This window comes from Patagioenas fasciata, chromosome 21, assembly GCF_037038585.1.
Source record: "Patagioenas fasciata isolate bPatFas1 chromosome 21, bPatFas1.hap1, whole genome shotgun sequence".
Taxonomy (NCBI): Eukaryota; Metazoa; Chordata; class Aves; order Columbiformes; family Columbidae; genus Patagioenas; species Patagioenas fasciata.
The window spans coordinates 1,668,471-1,685,150 of record NC_092540.1 but is presented as its reverse complement, the minus strand read 5'-3'; the positions used below and the strand labels follow the sequence as shown (position 1 = coordinate 1,685,150).

Sequence of the window (16,680 nt, the reverse complement as noted above, 5' to 3'; positions counted from 1 at the left end):
AGCCCAGCAGCCGAGGGGAGGACACGATGGCAGCGGTGGGGGGGACAGCATGGGGTGGTACCCAAATGTGGGGAGCGCACGTCAGGGTGCAGGGAGCTGCTGATGGAGGGGCGAACAGGGCAAGGGGCACACTGGGGACACCCTAATCTGTGTTGCAGGGATGTCCCTTAATTACTGCCCCCCCAATAAAAAGCTGCATCATCTCAGCGTGGTTTGTTCCGGCTTCTTTCCCTCTAATTTTGGACCCAAAAAAACAGCACAAATGTTTTGCATCTAAAAATACGCCTGTGAGGCAGAGACACAACCGTGCGCATCGGGACGGGGGGGCGAGGGGCACCCCTGCCTGGCTGGGGCGATGGCACCCAGGGGTGCCCCTTGGTGGGGACGCCGGAGGAGGATGTGTCCCCCCATAGCCCAGGGGTGGTGGGTGGCACTGGAATGGGTTCAGTACTGGGGAATTTGGGCTGGAAAGAGGTGTGGGCCAGTGCCGTGGGGTCTGGGTTGGTGCCGTGGGGTCTGGGCTGGCACCGTGGGCCGTGGGCCGGTACCGCCAGCAGGTACCAGCACAGCAGGATGGGGCAGGTGCTGGTGCAGCATAGACAGATTTGGGATGGGGTTGGGATGAGGGTGGGATGAGGATGTAAATGGAGTTGATGTGGGATGGGATGAGGATGAGGATGGTGTGGGGATGGGGATGAAGGTGGTGATACGGATGGGATGTGATGATGAGGATGAGGATGGGATAGAGGATAAGGATCGGGAGTATGGGGATGGAGAGGGCAGTGGGGATGAGGATGAGTATGGGCATGGGGATGAGGATGGGGACAGGGATGGAGATGGGGATGATAGAGATGGCGATAGGAGGACAAGGAAGAGATGGGGATGGGGATGATGAAGATGGGGATGAGGATCGGGACAGGGATGATGATGGGGATGGGATTGGGGGTCAGGACGGGGTGGGGGTGAGGATGGGGACGGGGATGGGATGGAGATGGGCATGAGGGGGATCGGCGGGTTCGGGGGTGGCTCCTCCGGGGGGGCTCAGCCCCGGGGGGCGACGCGCGGCCCACGAGGGGTTAAGCGGGCGCTGCCGCCATTGGTCGCAGGCGATGCGGCGGCAGCCAATGGGGACGGGCCGTGCGCGGGGTGCGCCGCGCCGGGGCCGCCCCCAGCCCCTGTCCCGCGGCTGCGGGAGCGCGCTGCAGCCCCGGCCGGGCTTCGGCTGCGCTCGGCTCGGCCCGGCCCGGCCCGCTCGGCTCCGCTCGGCTCATCTCGGCTCCGCTCGGCTCGGTTCGGCCCCTCTCGGCTCTGCTCGGCCCGCTCTCCTGGTCTCGGTTCGGCCCGGCCTGGCTCGGCCCAGCCCGCTCGGCGCCGTTCGGCCCCACTCGGCTCTGCCCGCCTCGGTTCGGCCCCGCTCGGCTCGGTTCGGCTCTGCCCGGTTCGGTTCGGTCTCGTTCGGATCCGCTCGGCTCGGCTCGGCCCCACTCGGCCGCCCTCCTCCGCACCGGGCCCGGTACCAGGCCCCGGTAGCGTCCCGGGAAGCGGGGGGGGGGGGCGGGTCGAGCATCCTCCCGCGGCTCCGTCCGCAGCAGCGCCGGGACCGGGGGGCCCGGGGGGGAACGGGGGGGCCGGGGCCGCCTCCGCAGCACGGGGGGAGCGGGAGCCCCGGGGCACGCGTGACAGCAGGTGACACAGCCACCCGCGCGGGGACACCGCGTGGCCGCGGCCACCTCTTGCTGTGACACCGGAGCCCGGTGCATGTCGTGACAGTGGGTGACCAAAGCCACCCCATGGTGCATGCTGTGACATTGGGTGACAAAGCCACCCCGCGCTGTGACACGAGGTGAACAAAGTCCCTCCACAGTGCTCGCTGTGACACTGGGTGACCAAAGCCACCCCACTCTGCAACACCGGGTGACCAAGCCGTCCTGCACCATGACACCAGGTGACCAGCGAGCCTGGTGGACGCCGTGACACCAGGTGACCAAAGCCACCCCACAGCACATGCTGTGACACTGGGTGTCCAAAGTCACCCTGTGCCGTGACACCAGGTGAACAGCTGGCCTGGCACATGCTGTGACACTGGGTGACAAAGCCACCCTGCACTGTGACACCAGTGAGCCCAGCGCATGCAGTGACACCGGGTGACCAAAGCCACCCCGTACAAGCCAACCCTGCGTCCCCAACCCGCCATGCCAGGGGTCACAGGCATGCGAGTGCCCCGTGACACCACGGGGCTGAGCACGGCCATGGGGGGTGCTGGGGGGCCAGCGTCCCCCCTGCCCCTGCTTCTGGCCCTGGCGCTGCTGTCCCCACGCGTGTGGGGTGGGAGCTGCCCCCCGCGCTGTGTCTGCGCCTCCAACATCCTGAGCTGCTCGCAGGCGGCGCTGAGCACGGTGCCATCCCCGCTGCCGCGCTTCACCGCCGTCCTCGACCTGAGCCACAACAACGTCACCCGGCTGCGCGCCGACTGGGCGCCGGGGCGGCTGGCACACCTGCACGCCCTCCTGCTCAGCCACAACGGGCTGTCCTTCGTGTCCACCGAAGCCTTCGCCCACGTCCCCCACCTGCGGCACCTGGACCTCTCCTCGAACCGGCTGCGGGCGCTGGAGGAGAACCTGTTCAGCGACCTGGCCGAGCTGGAGGTTCTCCTCCTCTACAACAACGAGATCTCCGCCGTGGACCGCACGGCTTTCGAGAACCTCGGCCGGCTCCGCAAGCTGTACCTGGGGCAGAACCGCATCGCCCGCTTCCCCCTGGAGCTGCTGCGCGACGGCAGCCGCCTGCCGCAGCTGGCCCTGCTCGACCTGTCGGCCAACCGGCTGCGCGGCGTGCCCGTGGGCGAGCTGCAGGCGCTGCCCGCCTGGCTGCGCGACCGCCTCTACCTGCACGGCAACCCGCTGGCCTGCGACTGCCCGCTCTTCCAGCTGGTGGCCCGCGGCCGGCGCCGCCGCCTGAGCGCCGTGGTGGATTTCCAGGAGGAGCTGCAGTGCTGGCTGCCCGGCGCCTCGGCGTCCGTGGGGATCCTGGCGCTGGCCGGCCGGCAGCCGCTCAACTGCAGCGAGGCGCGGGAGGCCGTGCTGGAGGCGCACCTGGGCGACAGCGTCACCCTGAGCTGTGACACCCGGCTGCGGGGGGTGCGCAGCCGGCACTGGGTGACGCCGGGGGGCGAGCGGGTGCTGGAGGAAGGGGGGAACGGCAGCGCCGCGCTCCTGGCCAACGGCAGCCTGCAGCTGCGTGCGCTACGCCCCGAGGACACCGGCACCTACGCCTGCTGGGTGGCGGGGCCCCTCCTCAACGAGACCCTTTACGTGGAGCTGCTGGTGCACAACTTCACCCTGCACGGCCCCCACGACACCCTCAACACCGCCTACACCACACTGGTGGGCTGCATCCTCAGCGTGGTGCTGGTCCTCATCTACCTGTACCTCACCCCGTGCCGCTGCTGCTGCTGCCGCGGCACCGAAAAGCCGCCGGCTCCCCGCGACGACAGCATCAACTCCTCGGTCCTCAGCGCCACCCCCAACCACGCCGCCGGGGTCCCCGGGGAGCCGTGCCGGTCCCGCTCAGCCTCCACCGCCGGCCTGGGGCAGAACGGCAGGTACAAGGTGGGGGGGACCCCGCAGCCGCCCCCCCGGCACGGCCCCAAGGCGCAGAGGAAGGTGTCGGATCCGGACTCGGTCAGCTCCGTCTTCTCAGACACCCCCATCGTGGTGTAGGGGGGACAGTCCCCAAGGACACCCCATGTCCCCGCCGCTGTTGAGACTTGTCCCCAATGGATGTGCTGCGGCCAGGAGGGGCAGACTGGACCCCTAGCGCCATGTCCTCCGCTTGGGGGGGGACACACATGCAATTGCCACCCTTGGACTGAGCATCGCTGCTGTTCACCCACCCCGGACTCTGCCAAGGCCACCGCCACCATGGTGGCACCATGGGACTGCGAGGGACAAGGGGTCTCCTGTGGGGACAGCATGGCTGCAGAGCCAGGGGACAGCAGCCCCACGTGGCACCGCAGGACCAGGGGTGACAACGCCAGTGACAGCGCGGGGGCAGCTCTGTGGGTGCCCCCCCAGGGACAGCAGCCCCAGGTCACCCACAGGCTGCAGCACTGGCGGGTCCCACTTTGGCAGCGCTGGCCCCCCCTCCACCGCCCGGCATGTGTATTGCGAAGCATGGGTCCCACTGGGGAGCATGTGCCACCCCGGCCAGCACTCGGGGAGGGGGACACGAGGGACATGTCACCCCACAGGGTGCAACCCCCCCAGGACCCTCCTGGCCCCCCCATGCAATCCACAGCTGCAAGCAGAGCCCCCCACAGGGGTACCCCCCAAATGGGGGTGCCCTCCACACCCCCTGGCCCTGCGCCCTCGCAGCCCAGCCTGTGTCCCCCATGTCCCCCCCATCCCAGGCCGTGTCCCCCCCGCGCTGGCAGCTGCCCGCTGATGCCTTGGCCAAAATAAAGATGTTTCCCATCATACCTGTGCAGATCTCACACGGTTTGGGGGAGCTGAAAGGGTCGTCCCCAAGATGGGGTCCCCTTGCTGGGTGTTGGGGGGCTTGGGGACAAGGACGGTGTCACCACACCAGGATGGGGGTCAGACTGAGCTGGGGCCCATCTGGGGTGCGGGGGAGCACACGGGGGGCTGGGAGAACAAGGGGTTGTTTTTGGGGAGGGGTCACCTTTGCACACTGGTCACCCCCAGTGCACCCACCCTGTTGGGCTGCGCTGGGTGGGGAATTCCCTGCGTCACCAGGGACACATCAGGGTCCCCAAACACCACAGGACCCCTCAGGACACAGCCCCCCTCACACACCCTCTGCAATGCCTGGCTTTTTGTCTTTTTCTTGTTTTTTTTTTTTTAAAAAAAAGAAACAAAAAACAGCGATAGTAATTCTTATAAATACCCGCGGCCGGCGTGGTGGCCCCGCGGTGGCCGGCGGTGGCCCCGCGGTGGCTCGGTGGCCGGTCCTGTGCCGGGATCCCCGGCCGTGGCCGCCTCCTCTCCGGGGGCTGGTTTAGCAGCAAGAGAACAGAACTGAGAGTCTTGAGGTATTTTTCGGAGGTTGGTGTTCCCTTCTCTTTGTTTCCTTGGGGGGCTTGGGGCTTTTTTGTTTGCTTGTTTTTCCCCCCTTTCATCAGTTTTTCCCCATTTTCCGGTGGGGGTTCCTGGCACCCGCGGTGGAGGGACACGGGGGGGCCCCAGTGGCCCCTCTGTTAATGGGCTTTGGGCTGCGGGAGAGGAGAGTGGGGGGTCAGCGTGGGGACAGAGCTTGGGGACAGGGTGGTGGCAGAGAGACCAGGTGTCCCCAGAAGGGGGTCCCCACCTCATCCCCCACCAAGGGTTAAGGTCCCCCCAGCATCCACCACCCATGACCGGGATGTCCCAGGACCCAAAACCAGTGTCCCCTACTTGGGGACAGGGGGTACCCAGAGGGTCCCCATGTTGTCCCTCACCTGGGGCCATGTTGTCCCCACAGTGCCCCCCTAAGTGAGACCAAGATGTCCCCAAGGTCCCCCCCCGCCCAGGACCAGGGCGTCCCTCAGGTGCACACAAGTGGATCCCACCTTGTCCCCTGTGGGTGCTGGTGGCCCTGGGGGGCGTCACCCCGCTCTGCAGCCCCCAAACATCCCCTCCCACCCCAGCATGGTCCCCCCATCTCAGCCCTACCTTCAGTGCGCTCCGCTTCTCCTCAAAACCCGGGGGGGTCCCCGGCTTCTTCCTCCGGGGGGGGCCGCCCGAGTCTGGGGGGGCCGTGCCTGGGGGCGGCGGGGGGGGCGCAGGTTTGGGTTTCACGGGCCGGCAGTAGGTGGCCGCGTTCTTGCGCTTCTTGACCTCGTCCTCGGAGATGCAGCGGGGGGGGGGCAGCGGCGACGCCCCCGCTGCGCGCAGCGCTGAGCCCCGGGGGTCCGGGGGCGGGCCGAGCCGCTTCACCCGCGCCGTCGTGCCGTTGAGGACGGGGGCGGAGGGCGAAGCCGGACAACCCGGGGGGGCGGGTTTCGTCTTGCCGGGGGGGGGCGCAAGCTGGCAGTTGGGGTTTTTGCTTTTAACCTCGTCCCCTGAACAGGTCCGTTTATGGGGGGGGGCAGTGGTGGAGAGGGGGGGCTTCCGTTTTCGGGGGTCCGGATGGGTCCCGCCGGCCGCTTCGCGGGCTCGGGAGGACTTGCTGGCCTTGGGGGGGGTCAGCTTGCTGAAGGAGGGCGAGGGGGTGTTGGCCGGCAGGGGGGAGGTGATGGACTGGCTGCCCCCCCCGCCGCACTCCGGCTGGCTGCAGGCGGCCGCCGCGGGGGGGGACCCCACCGTGTAGTTGATGCTGGCGGGGACCCGGCCCCCCCGGCTGCCGGGGGGGGTCACGGCCGAGGTCCGCGTGGGGGGCGACGGGGTCGGGGCGGCGGGGCCGGTGGGGCTGGGGGGGGCCGGGGGGACGTGGAGCGGGGGCTCGGCAGCCGGAGGGATCTTCCTGCGGGAGGGGAGCGGAAGGGTGAGATGGGACCCCCCAAAACCTCACTCCCATCTCTGCCCCCCACCATATCTTCCCCGATTCAGGTGGGGAGGGGGTGAAACAAGACCCCTGTAAATCCTTTCCCATCCCTGCATCCCTGCTGTGCCCCCCTGCCAGTTCAGGTGGGGAGGGGGTGAAATGGGACCCCCAAAATCCCCACTCCCATCCTGGCACCCCCACCATGTCTCCCCCAATTCAGGCATGTGGGGGTTGAGATAGGACCCCCCCCAAATTCCTGCTCCCATCCTTACTCCCACCCCATCCTTCCTGATTCCGGAATGAGATGCGACCCCCCCAGAATCCACATTCCCATCCCAGCCTCCCACCACCTCCCTCCCCATTTAGGTGGGGTGGGGTGCAATGGGCTCCCCCCAAGCCCCCACTCCCATCCTTGCCGCCCCACTTCATGCACCCCCACTGCAGGATGGGACCCTGGGGGTCACACCCCCCTTGGGCCCTGGTGGTTTTGCCCCCCAGCACCTGCTGCCCCCCCCGGTGCCCCCCCTTCACCTCCACATGTGGGAGCTGAGGTGCCGCTCCAGCATGGAGCCCAGCGCCGAGCAGAACCGGTCCAGCCGCCGGTTGAACACGTAACAGCCGGGGCTGACCAGGCGGCTCCCGAAGGTGCAGAACTGCGCGGGGGGGACACACACCGCTCAGCACGACCCCCCCAACCCCCACCCCTCACATCCCCCCCGGCACAGGGCCAGCGGCCCAGTGGGGTGATGGTGGGGTTGGGGGTCCCCGTCCTGCCCTGGGGTCCCCAGCTCACCCTGGGGTCCCCTCACTCACCGCCTGGGGCCTCGGGGGGCGCGTGAGGGGCCGGGGGGGCTCCTCGCCCCCCTCTTCCTCGCTCTCCTCACTCGACACCCGGCTGCCCGCCTTGGGCATGGGGAGGGGGAGCACCCCGGGGCCCCCCTCCCTGGAGGTGGCCGGCGCATCCTCGGGGTCGCTGTCGGAGGAAAGCCGGGCCCTGCAGCAGTGATGGGGGGGGAGATTTTTGGGGTGCCCTATATAAGGGTGTGTCCCCCCCGCCACCACCCGGACGCCGGGGTCCTCACCTGGGGAGCAGGCAGTGGGAGTGGGGGGGCTTGGCTCGGCAGGGAGAGGCGCTGGGGGGGCTGGCGAGGGGCTGCGGCAGCGAGGAGGGGTCCTGCCGGGGGGGGGGCGGCGGTGCCTTCCCGGGGGGGCTCCTCTCCTTCGGGGACTCGCCCTTGCGGGCACTGGCCTTCAGCTCGGCCACCAGCACGTCAAAGTCCTTGTCGCGGCCCCGCACCTCGCGCCGCTGGTGAACGGAGTGGATCTGCGCCGGGCGACAGCGGGGAGGGGGGGTCAGAAAACACCCGCCGGGACATCTTCCCCCCCAAAAACACCCCCTGGGCAGGGTGACGGTGCCACCCCCCACCTTGCAGGTCAGCAGGCGGGTGCAGATCTTCTTGGTGTCGGGGTTCAGCACGCCGCACTGCCGGTTCAGGTCGCACTCCTTGCCTGCAGGCAGAGGAAGGCAGCGGGATGCCGGGGGGGCCAGGGGGTGCAGGGCTGAGCTGTGTTGTGGGGGGCACAAGTGCTTTGCCCCCTCCGTGTCTGGCCTCAGTTGAGGTTTCCACCAGTGTGGATGGTGGGATGAGAGCGGTGGTGGTGCGGGGGGCTCTGGTGGCTGGGGGGGCACGGCCTCACCAGCCGGGTGTGGGCTGGGGGGACCCTGCGGGGTCATCCCAGCCGGGGATGGAGATGGAGACCCCCCCTCTCTCCTTGGAGTGAGAGGCTGCAGCATCCCCTCTCCAGGGGGAAAACAGCCCTTAGAGGTCCATGAGGTGCGTGTGGGGGGGGCTGCAGTTTCCTGGCGCCCCCTTTCCCAAGGGTAAGCCCCCTCCAGTTCCACCCCCAGCCTGGGTTCTAACGCCATCGCTCACTGTCACCCGCCAGCACCACAGCATCTGTCCGACTCCCATTTCTGGGGCAGGGGGGGCACCATGGGGGGTTCAGCCCTGGCTCCTGCCGCACGGCGCCGTTCCTCCGCACGGACCCAAAACCTGCCGGGGCGAACGGGACCCAGGTCAGCGCACGGCCCCCCCTGGGCGCAGGAGCGGCGGGAGCTGCCCCTCGGTACCTACCCCGCTGCCAGACCCGGCCGCCGAACTCACGGGACGGGGGTGTCGCGCCGGGATGCGGCGCCCCGCGGCACCCACCTGCCGCCCCCCCCGCCGCCGGCAAGGAAAGGGGGGGACTCACGCGCCAGCTTCTTGTGGGACCTGGGGGGCGGCTTGGAGACACCCGCGTCCTTCTCCCCCGGGGCGGGCGAGCTCTCCGGTTTGCACCCAGGGCCATCGGCGGGCATCGCCAAATCCCCCCCGCCCCGCGCCGGCACCGGGGGCTCTTTCGGCACCGCGGGGGTGGCGGGTTTCCCCAGGGGTTCCTTGGAGTTGGTGGCTACAGTTTTGGGGGGCACCTTGATCCCGTGCCCGTCCGGTTTGGGGATGCTGGGGATCTTCTCCAGGTTGACCACAGGCACAAATAAGCTGGGGGGAGAATTTGGGGGGGTCAGAGCAATCCTGCAGCAGGGAAGGGGCTGAGCCCCCCGTCCCGGCGCTCACCAGAGGCTGTCCTTGTCTGGGCGCTCAGGCAGGGGCTGGACTTGCCCACGGGCACCCGGGGGCTTGTCCCGCGGTGCCTTGGCCACGCTGGGGGTCCCGCTGGCCACCGGTTGCCCGTTGGCGGTGACGTGGCACTTGGCGGCGGCGGCGCGGGCGTACAGCTTGCTGAGCGGGCCATGGCGGCGTTCTGCCAGGACGGGGGGGACACAGCTCGGTGTCAGCCCACGCCATGGGTCCCACCACCATGAGCCCCTGCCCTGGGTGTCCCCCACCCCGTGTCCCTCCCGATGGCAGAGGGGATGCTGGGGGGGGGATAGCCCTGCCTGGAGCCCCCGGCTCACCGCAGTGTTTCTGGAAGGCCTGGGGCTTCACCACCTGGCTGCAGTGGTTGCAAACCACCAGGTAAAACTCGTCATGCGCCGGGCAGTGGCCGAAGATGTTCATGTCTGAGGGGGAGAACGGGGTGAGCGGGCAGTGCCATGGGACCCATCGCGGCCCCAGGGTCCAGGCTGGAGGGCCAGCGTGGCCACAGAATGCCAGGTTTTCTCCCCAAAGGAGGGAGCTTACCTTCTTTAATCAGGGTCATCGTGTCCAGTTTCTTGCTGCTGCTCTTCCCGCTCTCCTCCAGCTCCAACCCTGGTCCTGCCAGAGACAAAACCCATCAGCGGCGGCCGGGACGGGGACAGCCCTGGTTTCCCACGGTCGCATCCAGCATCAGGTGCGGCCGCCGAGTCCTCGCTGTGGCAACGCCGCCGCTCCCGGCCGCCAAACGCCGACGGCGCTCCCGGAACAATTAAACCCGCTAAAATTAGAGCAGGGGGACGGATCCATCCCGGGATCAGGGCTGGCGCTGTGGTGTGCCACCGCCTCCGACGTCCCTGTCCTGCCACCCTGCGCCAGACCCTGCCGAGAGTCCGCTGTCAGTGGGATGCAGAGGCTCCGGGGACAGCACCATCCTGGCTGGGACATCACTGGGGTCAGCCCTGCAGCCTGGGGGACACCTCTGGGGACACCTCGGTCCCCATCCGGCCGTGACCCTGAAGCTTGTGTCATCACCGGTCATGCCAGGTGAGTGTCCTGGCCCCAGCTGGCTGCGTTGGGCTCTGGTGTGGGGGAACTGGTGTCCACTGGGCCAGTGGTGACAGTGTCCTGGCCAGCTGAGCCGTCCTGGGTGCCCAGTGCTATCCAGCAGCGCTATACTGGGTGCTCAGTGCTGTCTGGCTGTGTTGTGCTGGGTGCCCAGTCCCATTCTGCAGTGCCGTACTGGGTCCCCAGTCTATCCCCAGTCCTATCAGGCCATGCCACACCAGGTGCCCAGTCCTATCCGACCATCCCATACTGGGTGCCCAGCCCTGTCTGGCTGTGCCATACCGGGCACCCAGTCCCACCTGGCTGTGCTGTACTGGGCGCTCAGCTGTGCACAGCCACACTGGGCTCCCCAGTACAGGACACCTGGTCCCCAGCGTGCAGCTCCCAGTTCCCAGCACAGGGTACCCTGGTACCCAGTTCCCCGCCTGGGACACCCAGTACCCACCACCTGGTTCCCAGTGCCTGGTCTGGGACACCCAGTGCCCTCTGCCTGGTGCGGGGCAACAGCGGCAACTGGTTCCCAGTCTGGGCTACCCAGTTCCTGGCCTGGGTTACCCAGTGGGCAGCGCACCTGGGGATATCTGGCACCAGGCATGGGGCACCCAGTAACCGGCTCCCAGTAACAGGCACAGAGTTCCCAGTGACCAGACTGGGGTGCCCAGTGCCAGCTCTGGCTGCCGGGTGCTCAGTTGCTGGTGCCGTGTTCGCGGTGCAGGGTGCCCGGTGCAGGATGCCCAGCTCCCGGTGCAGGGTGCCCCGTGCAGGATGCCCGGTTCCCGGTGCCAAGTGCCCAGTCCGGGATGCCCAGTTCCCGGTGCCAAGTGCCCGGTGCAGGACGCCCAGTTCCCGGTGCAGCGCGCCCGGTGTCGGGTGTCCAGCGCAAGATGCCCACCTCCCGGTGCCGGCTGCCCACTGCCCGCCTACCGCGCGGCGGCGCTAGGACCGGGGGGCGGCGGGCGCGGCTCCGTTCGCGGCAGCCCCCCCGCCCGCCCCCGCCGCCGCCACCGCTGCCGCCCCTCACCCGGTTCGGCCGGCGGCCCGGCCCGCTCCACCCAGGCGCTCCAGCTCTGCCCCGCGAACTCGTCCAGGCTGGGCAGCCGCCGCTCCGCCGCCGCCATCGCCGCCGCCGCCGCGCGCCCACGCGCCGCCATCGCCGCCGCCGCCGCCGCGGGAGCGCGCGCCCCCCCCCGCGGCCGCCGCCGCCGCCCCCGCCCCGCGCGCCCCCGCGCATGCGCCGCGCGCCCCCGCCCGCCCCGCGGCACCACGGGCGGTGTAGTCCCGCCCCCCCCCCCGGGGGCTGCCCCGCACCGGAGCCGTCCCGGGACACCCCCGGGGCATGGACGGGGCTGGGGACCCGCGGGTGACATGTGTCCCTATAGGGGTTTGGGACCGGGGGTCGGTATAGGGGGGTTGGGGAACAGGGTGACCCCTACACGGGGCTGGGGACCCGGTGGCAACATGTGTCCCTATAGGGGTTGGGGACCGGGGGTCGGTATAGGGGGGCTGGGGAGCAGGGTGACCCCTACACGGGGCTGGGACCCGGTGGCAACATGTGTCCCTATAGGGGTTGGGGACCGGGGGTCGGTATAGGGGGGCTGGGGAGCAGGGTGTCCCCTACATGGGGCCGGGGGTTTACCCCTATAGAGTGCTGGACTCCCAGGGGTTACATATGCCCCAACACAGGGCTGGACAGCCAGGGGTTATATACGCTTCCCATTTCCAGCTGGGGACCCGGGGATTATATGCATCCCTATAGAGAACTGGACATGGCCAAGCGCTATATACCACCCTACAGAGTTGGACAGCAGGGATTATCTGTGTCCTTATATGAGGCAGGATGCCCAGGGGTTATATGTAGCCCCTACACACTGGCAAGCAGCCAGCGTTTAATTACTCCCTGTGCAGAGTTGGATATCCAGGGTTACATACAGCCCCTGTGTAGAGATGGGCACCCAGAGGCTATATATATATATACACACCTATACAGAGACAGATATCTGAGTGTGACTATACATCCCAGGGCTTATATATCCCCTTTGGACACTGGGCATTATCTACACCCTTATGGAGAGCAGGACACAAAGAATTACCCCTATGCAGAGGAGGATGCCCAGGGGTTATATGTATAGCCCCTGTACAGAGCTGGGCCCCTAGGGCTTATATATATCCCTATAGACAGCTGCACACCCTGGTGTTTTATACATCCTTATCCAGAGCAGGACACCCAGGACTTGTATATACCCTGATACGGAGCAGAACAGGTAGGTGTCGTATATACCCCCTATACAGAGCCGGACACCAGGGGTTATACACATCCCAATAGAGAGCTGGTACCCAGGACTTTTATACGCCCCCCATACAGCCATGGACACCCCGGGTTCCACATACAGCCCCCCTATACAGCACGGAGACACCCAGGGTGATGCAGACCCCTATATACAGCCAGGCAGCAGCACCCCTACCCGGCGTTACGCACCCCCCTATAGCATCCATACCCCCCGCGGCTCCAGCCCCGGGGCCAGCGACACCCCGTCCCCAGGCTGGCGGCCGGCGCGAGGTCCCGGGGGACGGGTGGGACCCCCCCCCGGGTGGTGGGACCCCCCCGGGTGGCTACTGCTTGTCGATGGCGCCCTGCTCGGCAGCCACGGGGTCACGGGGCGCAGCCGGCGCCTGCCATGGCGTCTCCTTCAGCACGAACCAGCAGTTCCCGGCCCACAGCAGGAAGTTGAGGAAGCCAAAGAGCTGGGGGAGACAAGAGACCCCCCCGGTGGGGGGGCACCCATGGGTGAGCCCCAGATCTGGGCACTCCATGTGCCCCATGCAACATGCACCCCATGCACCCCAAGTGCCCTGTGCACCCCATGAGCCTCATGCACCCCATCTCACATGCATGTGTGTTCACAAGGGCTCGTGGGTGTGAGTGTGCACCCGTGTGTGTGCACCACGTGTTCACGTGTGCGTGCGCTTTTTCATGTGAACACACGTGTGCATGGGTGTGCATTCATGTGCACAGGCTTGGCAAATGTGCAGGTACCCACACACGTGTGTGTGCATGTGTGTGTGTGTGCATGTGTGTTTATGTGTGTGTATGTGTGCACACGTGTGTATGAGTGTGCATGTCTGCACATGTGTGTTTATGTGTGTGTATGTGTGCACATGTGTGTATGTGTGTGCATGTCTGCACATGTGTGTGTATGTGTGCACGTGTGTGTATGAGTGTGCATGTCTGCACGTGTGTGCATGTGTGTGTATGTGTGCACACATGTGTATGAGTGTGCATGTCTGCACATGTGTGTGCATGTGTGTGTATGTGTGCACATGTGTGTATGTGTGTGCACGTCTGCACATGTGTGTGTATGTGTGCACGTGTGTATGAGTGTGCATGTCTGCACATGTGTGTGCACGTGTGTGTGCACACACAAGTGCCCCTACAAGGGCTGGGAACCGTCGACCTCTCCTTGCAGCGCCATAAATCTCCCCCAAGCACATAAATAAATCCACGTGCCCTCACATGCATCCTTGCACATGCACCCACGTATGAACACGTGCACGCGTGTATGCGCACACCCCACGTGCACCAGCGCCCGGCTCTCACCACGGAGATGTTGGCCAGCCCCATGGCCGGCGTGGTGCCGGCGTTGCAGACCGCGTTCTCGCCCTGGCACACCGCCATGGCGGCGATCAGGCTGGCGGGCCGCGTGGCCGCCTTCACGTCCGACAGCCCCTTGCCCCACGCCGCCGCCGCCACCAGCCAGAAGAAGGTGAAGCAGACGGTGACGCAGAAATCCTACCAGAATGGGGACACCCGGCTCAGCCCCGGTGCCGGTACGGAGCAGGACAGGATCAGCCCCGTCCCCACCAGGGTGCAGCCGCCTTACCGCGATGGGGAGCTTTTTATTCTCGCCGTAGAGGGAATGAAAGCGCAGGTAAAGCACCAGAGCTGCCATGGTGTAGAGGAAGGAGAAGACCCCCAGGGTCACGAAAAACTCGGCGGGAGCGGAGAAATCACCGATGAGGTGCAGGGTGCGGGTTTCCGACTGGCCCTCGCAGTCCGGCACCTCGAAGGGGACCTGGTATAACCTGGGACAGCGGGAGAGGGATGTTGGGTGCCCCAGCAGCCAAAGGACAATTGGGATGGCTCTGGGCTCGGTGCCCCTCACCTGAAGGGGTACCCGAACTGGACAGAAATGGCGCTCATCTCCACGCTTTCGCCGCCGCATTTCACCGTCGCTCCGGTCTCGCCGCTGAAGGAGCCGCAGGCCCCGAAGGCGAAGATGGCGAAGAGCTGTGGGAGAGGAGCAGCTGCGGGGTCGTGGGGGCTCGACACCCTGGGGACCCCCCAACCACTCACTCAGTGTTTTACACCCCCCGGCGCTGAGTCACGGTGGCCGCGGCGGCACAGGGCGAAGTGCCACCCCGCAGCTGTTGGCTGCGTGCGCCGGCACCGGGATTCGCGGGGGGCAGCAGCGGGGGGCAATGGGCCAGGGAGGGCAGCAAAACCACTCCCCTGTTGATTTTTGGCATGGTGCTGAGCACCGGGGTGGGTTTCCAGGAGCATTCCCACGGCGGGACCCATCGGTCCCCATCCCTCTGGAGCTGGCGCTGCCATTGCCCGGCACTGAGCCGCTCTCCTCTCTGGAGGAGGGTGTTGGGAAAACCCCGTTCCCAAATAGTTTTCTGGCAACTCATCCTGGCGGAGCTTGCAATGTCCTGGGTGAAGGGGAAGCTGAGCGGCCAGACCTGACGCCACGGGGATGGGCAGGTCCACGTGCCGCACCAAGAGCCAAAGCAGCAGCGTTGGCAGCTGCCTCAGGGATTTTCCTCCCACTTTTGGCTTTGGGGTGTCTGTGCACATGTGGCCTGATCCCCCCCTACACCAAGGGGTGCCCAGCGCCTCCCTGGATGGGATTATCCAAAGTGAATTGCTGCAGGGTTGAAGGAAAAAACTCCTCGATCCAGCCCCTCCAGGAGGGAGATGCCCAAATGGATCCGGTCTCACGCCCTGGGGCTGAGCCCACCCCGTGCCTCAGTTTCCCCAGCACTGGCACCCTGGTGTGGGGCCGGCTGGGAGCCCCCCGGCCATGGCGGGGCTGTGCCGCAGAAATGCCGCCATGAAATACAATCCCGGAGCCATTCATGGCATGGCTGGGACAGGGACGGGGCCACAGGCGCTTGGCTCCCCCTGTCCTCGGGATCCCCCCTACTGGGGCCCACCGACCCCCAGCCCCCTCCCCACCCACCCACCTGGTGCCCCCCAAGCCCATGCGAATGACGGCGACACGGCACCCCGATGTCAGCGTCCCCTCCGGCATGGCCGGACAAAGCCACCTGCTCAAGGTCACCGGGGGGACCGTGTGGCCCAAACACAGAAGTCCGGGTGGCCGCGCACCCCACCACCCCTTGAGCCCCCCCCCCCGGATGGGGTCCCCACACCTGAGACTGCCAGGGTAGAGGACGCTCTGCAGGGGCTGGGGGGGCTCCAGGGTCCCCCTTGTCCCTGAGGACTTTAGGAAAGTAACGGGGCACCCAAAATCCAAGGGTGTGGGGAGAGTGCTGGGCAGGGCTCCCGGGGGAGCAGCACCCAAGGGTGCTGGGGAGGGGGCTGCTCCCGAGGTGGGTCCTGGTGCCGGGATCTGTCCCGGGATGGTGGTGGGGGGTCGAGGGGGACTCACCCATTCCAGCACCTTGATGAAGCCCAGGGGCTCCAGGAGGCGGCCCCAGCGCACCCCGCCCAGGACACGGTCCTGCGGGGAGAGAGCGGCGGGAGCCGGGGCACCGGGCGGCACCGGGACAGCACCGCGGCGGTACCGGGCGGCCAGGGAGCTGCAATAGGGGACCGGGGGGCCGCAACAGGGGACCGGGGGTCTGGTCCGGGCGAGGGGCTGCACCGAAGGACCGGGGGACTGCAACGGGAGTTGCCCCGGGCGGGGGCTGCACCGGGGGATCGGGTTGGTGTACCGGTCACGGCACCAGAACAGCGGAGGGCTGCACCGGGGCACTGGGAAGCTGTACCGGGGAACAATAAACCGGATAAAATTAGAGCAGACGGACCGATCCGGGGGTCGCATCGAGGGGCTGCACCGGGACAACGTGGGCTGCACCGGGGGTTGTACGGGGGAACTGGGGGCTGCACCGGAGGTTGCACCGGGAGTTGTCTCGGGCCGAGGGGCCGCACTGCACCGGGCACTGCGGATGGGGGGGTCGCACCGGAGTCCTACCTGGAGCCGGGACGGTTTGTCGCCGGCCGCGGGGGCGCCGGACTCCGACATGGCCGGGCCGGGGGGGGTCGGTGCTGCCTCCGCCGCCCGCTGGGACGGCTCCGCTGTCAGAGCCGCCACCGGGATCCCCACAGCCCCCGAGGAGGGCAGCACCGCCCCGCCCCCGGCATTGGCCCCCCGGTCCGCCCCCGGACACCCCCGGGACAGCCCCCTGCCCCGGTCCGCCCCCGGTCCCTCCGCCCAGCGCGGACCCAGCCCACAGCGGGACGGGCAGCCCC

The 16,680-nt window shown here is 67.6% G+C and overlaps 3 protein-coding genes across 4 annotated transcripts; 1 reads left to right on the top strand and 2 right to left on the bottom strand.

The window, feature by feature from the left end:
- Positions 1 to 1,626: 1,626 nt before the first annotated feature.
- Positions 1,627 to 4,475, top strand: AMIGO1 (adhesion molecule with Ig like domain 1). The gene has a single exon (XM_065854767.2). It carries the CDS (start codon positions 2,193 to 2,195, stop codon positions 3,717 to 3,719), a length of 1,527 nt encoding a protein of 508 aa, XP_065710839.1. The 5' UTR covers positions 1,627 to 2,192; the 3' UTR covers positions 3,720 to 4,475.
- Positions 4,476 to 4,878: 403 nt separating this feature from the next.
- Positions 4,879 to 11,335, bottom strand: ATXN7L2 (ataxin 7 like 2). 2 transcript variants are annotated; one of them, XM_071817844.1, is made up of 12 exons: positions 11,206 to 11,335; positions 9,663 to 9,737; positions 9,437 to 9,541; positions 9,096 to 9,282; positions 8,734 to 9,020; positions 8,415 to 8,534; positions 7,907 to 7,989; positions 7,563 to 7,804; positions 7,294 to 7,474; positions 7,012 to 7,133; positions 5,670 to 6,459; positions 4,879 to 5,230 (listed from the first exon to the last, which is right to left on the bottom strand). In XM_071817844.1, the coding sequence occupies exons 1-12, from the start codon at positions 11,333 to 11,335 to the stop codon at positions 5,216 to 5,218; spliced, it is 2,337 nt and encodes a 778-aa protein (XP_071673945.1). In that variant the 3' UTR covers positions 4,879 to 5,215. The 2 variants fall into 2 exon arrangements, with proteins under 2 accessions (XP_071673945.1, XP_065710676.1); XM_065854604.2 differs by lacking the exon at positions 8,415 to 8,534.
- A 406-nt stretch (positions 11,336 to 11,741) lies between these two features.
- Positions 11,742 to 16,607, bottom strand: SYPL2 (synaptophysin like 2). Its single transcript, XM_065854539.2, has 6 exons — positions 16,403 to 16,607; positions 15,857 to 15,928; positions 14,345 to 14,469; positions 14,063 to 14,264; positions 13,780 to 13,971; positions 11,742 to 12,926 (listed from the first exon to the last, which is right to left on the bottom strand). Exons 1-6 carry the CDS (start codon positions 16,451 to 16,453, stop codon positions 12,795 to 12,797), a joined length of 774 nt encoding a protein of 257 aa, XP_065710611.1. The 5' UTR covers positions 16,454 to 16,607; the 3' UTR covers positions 11,742 to 12,794.
- Positions 16,608 to 16,680: the final 73 nt, after the last annotated feature.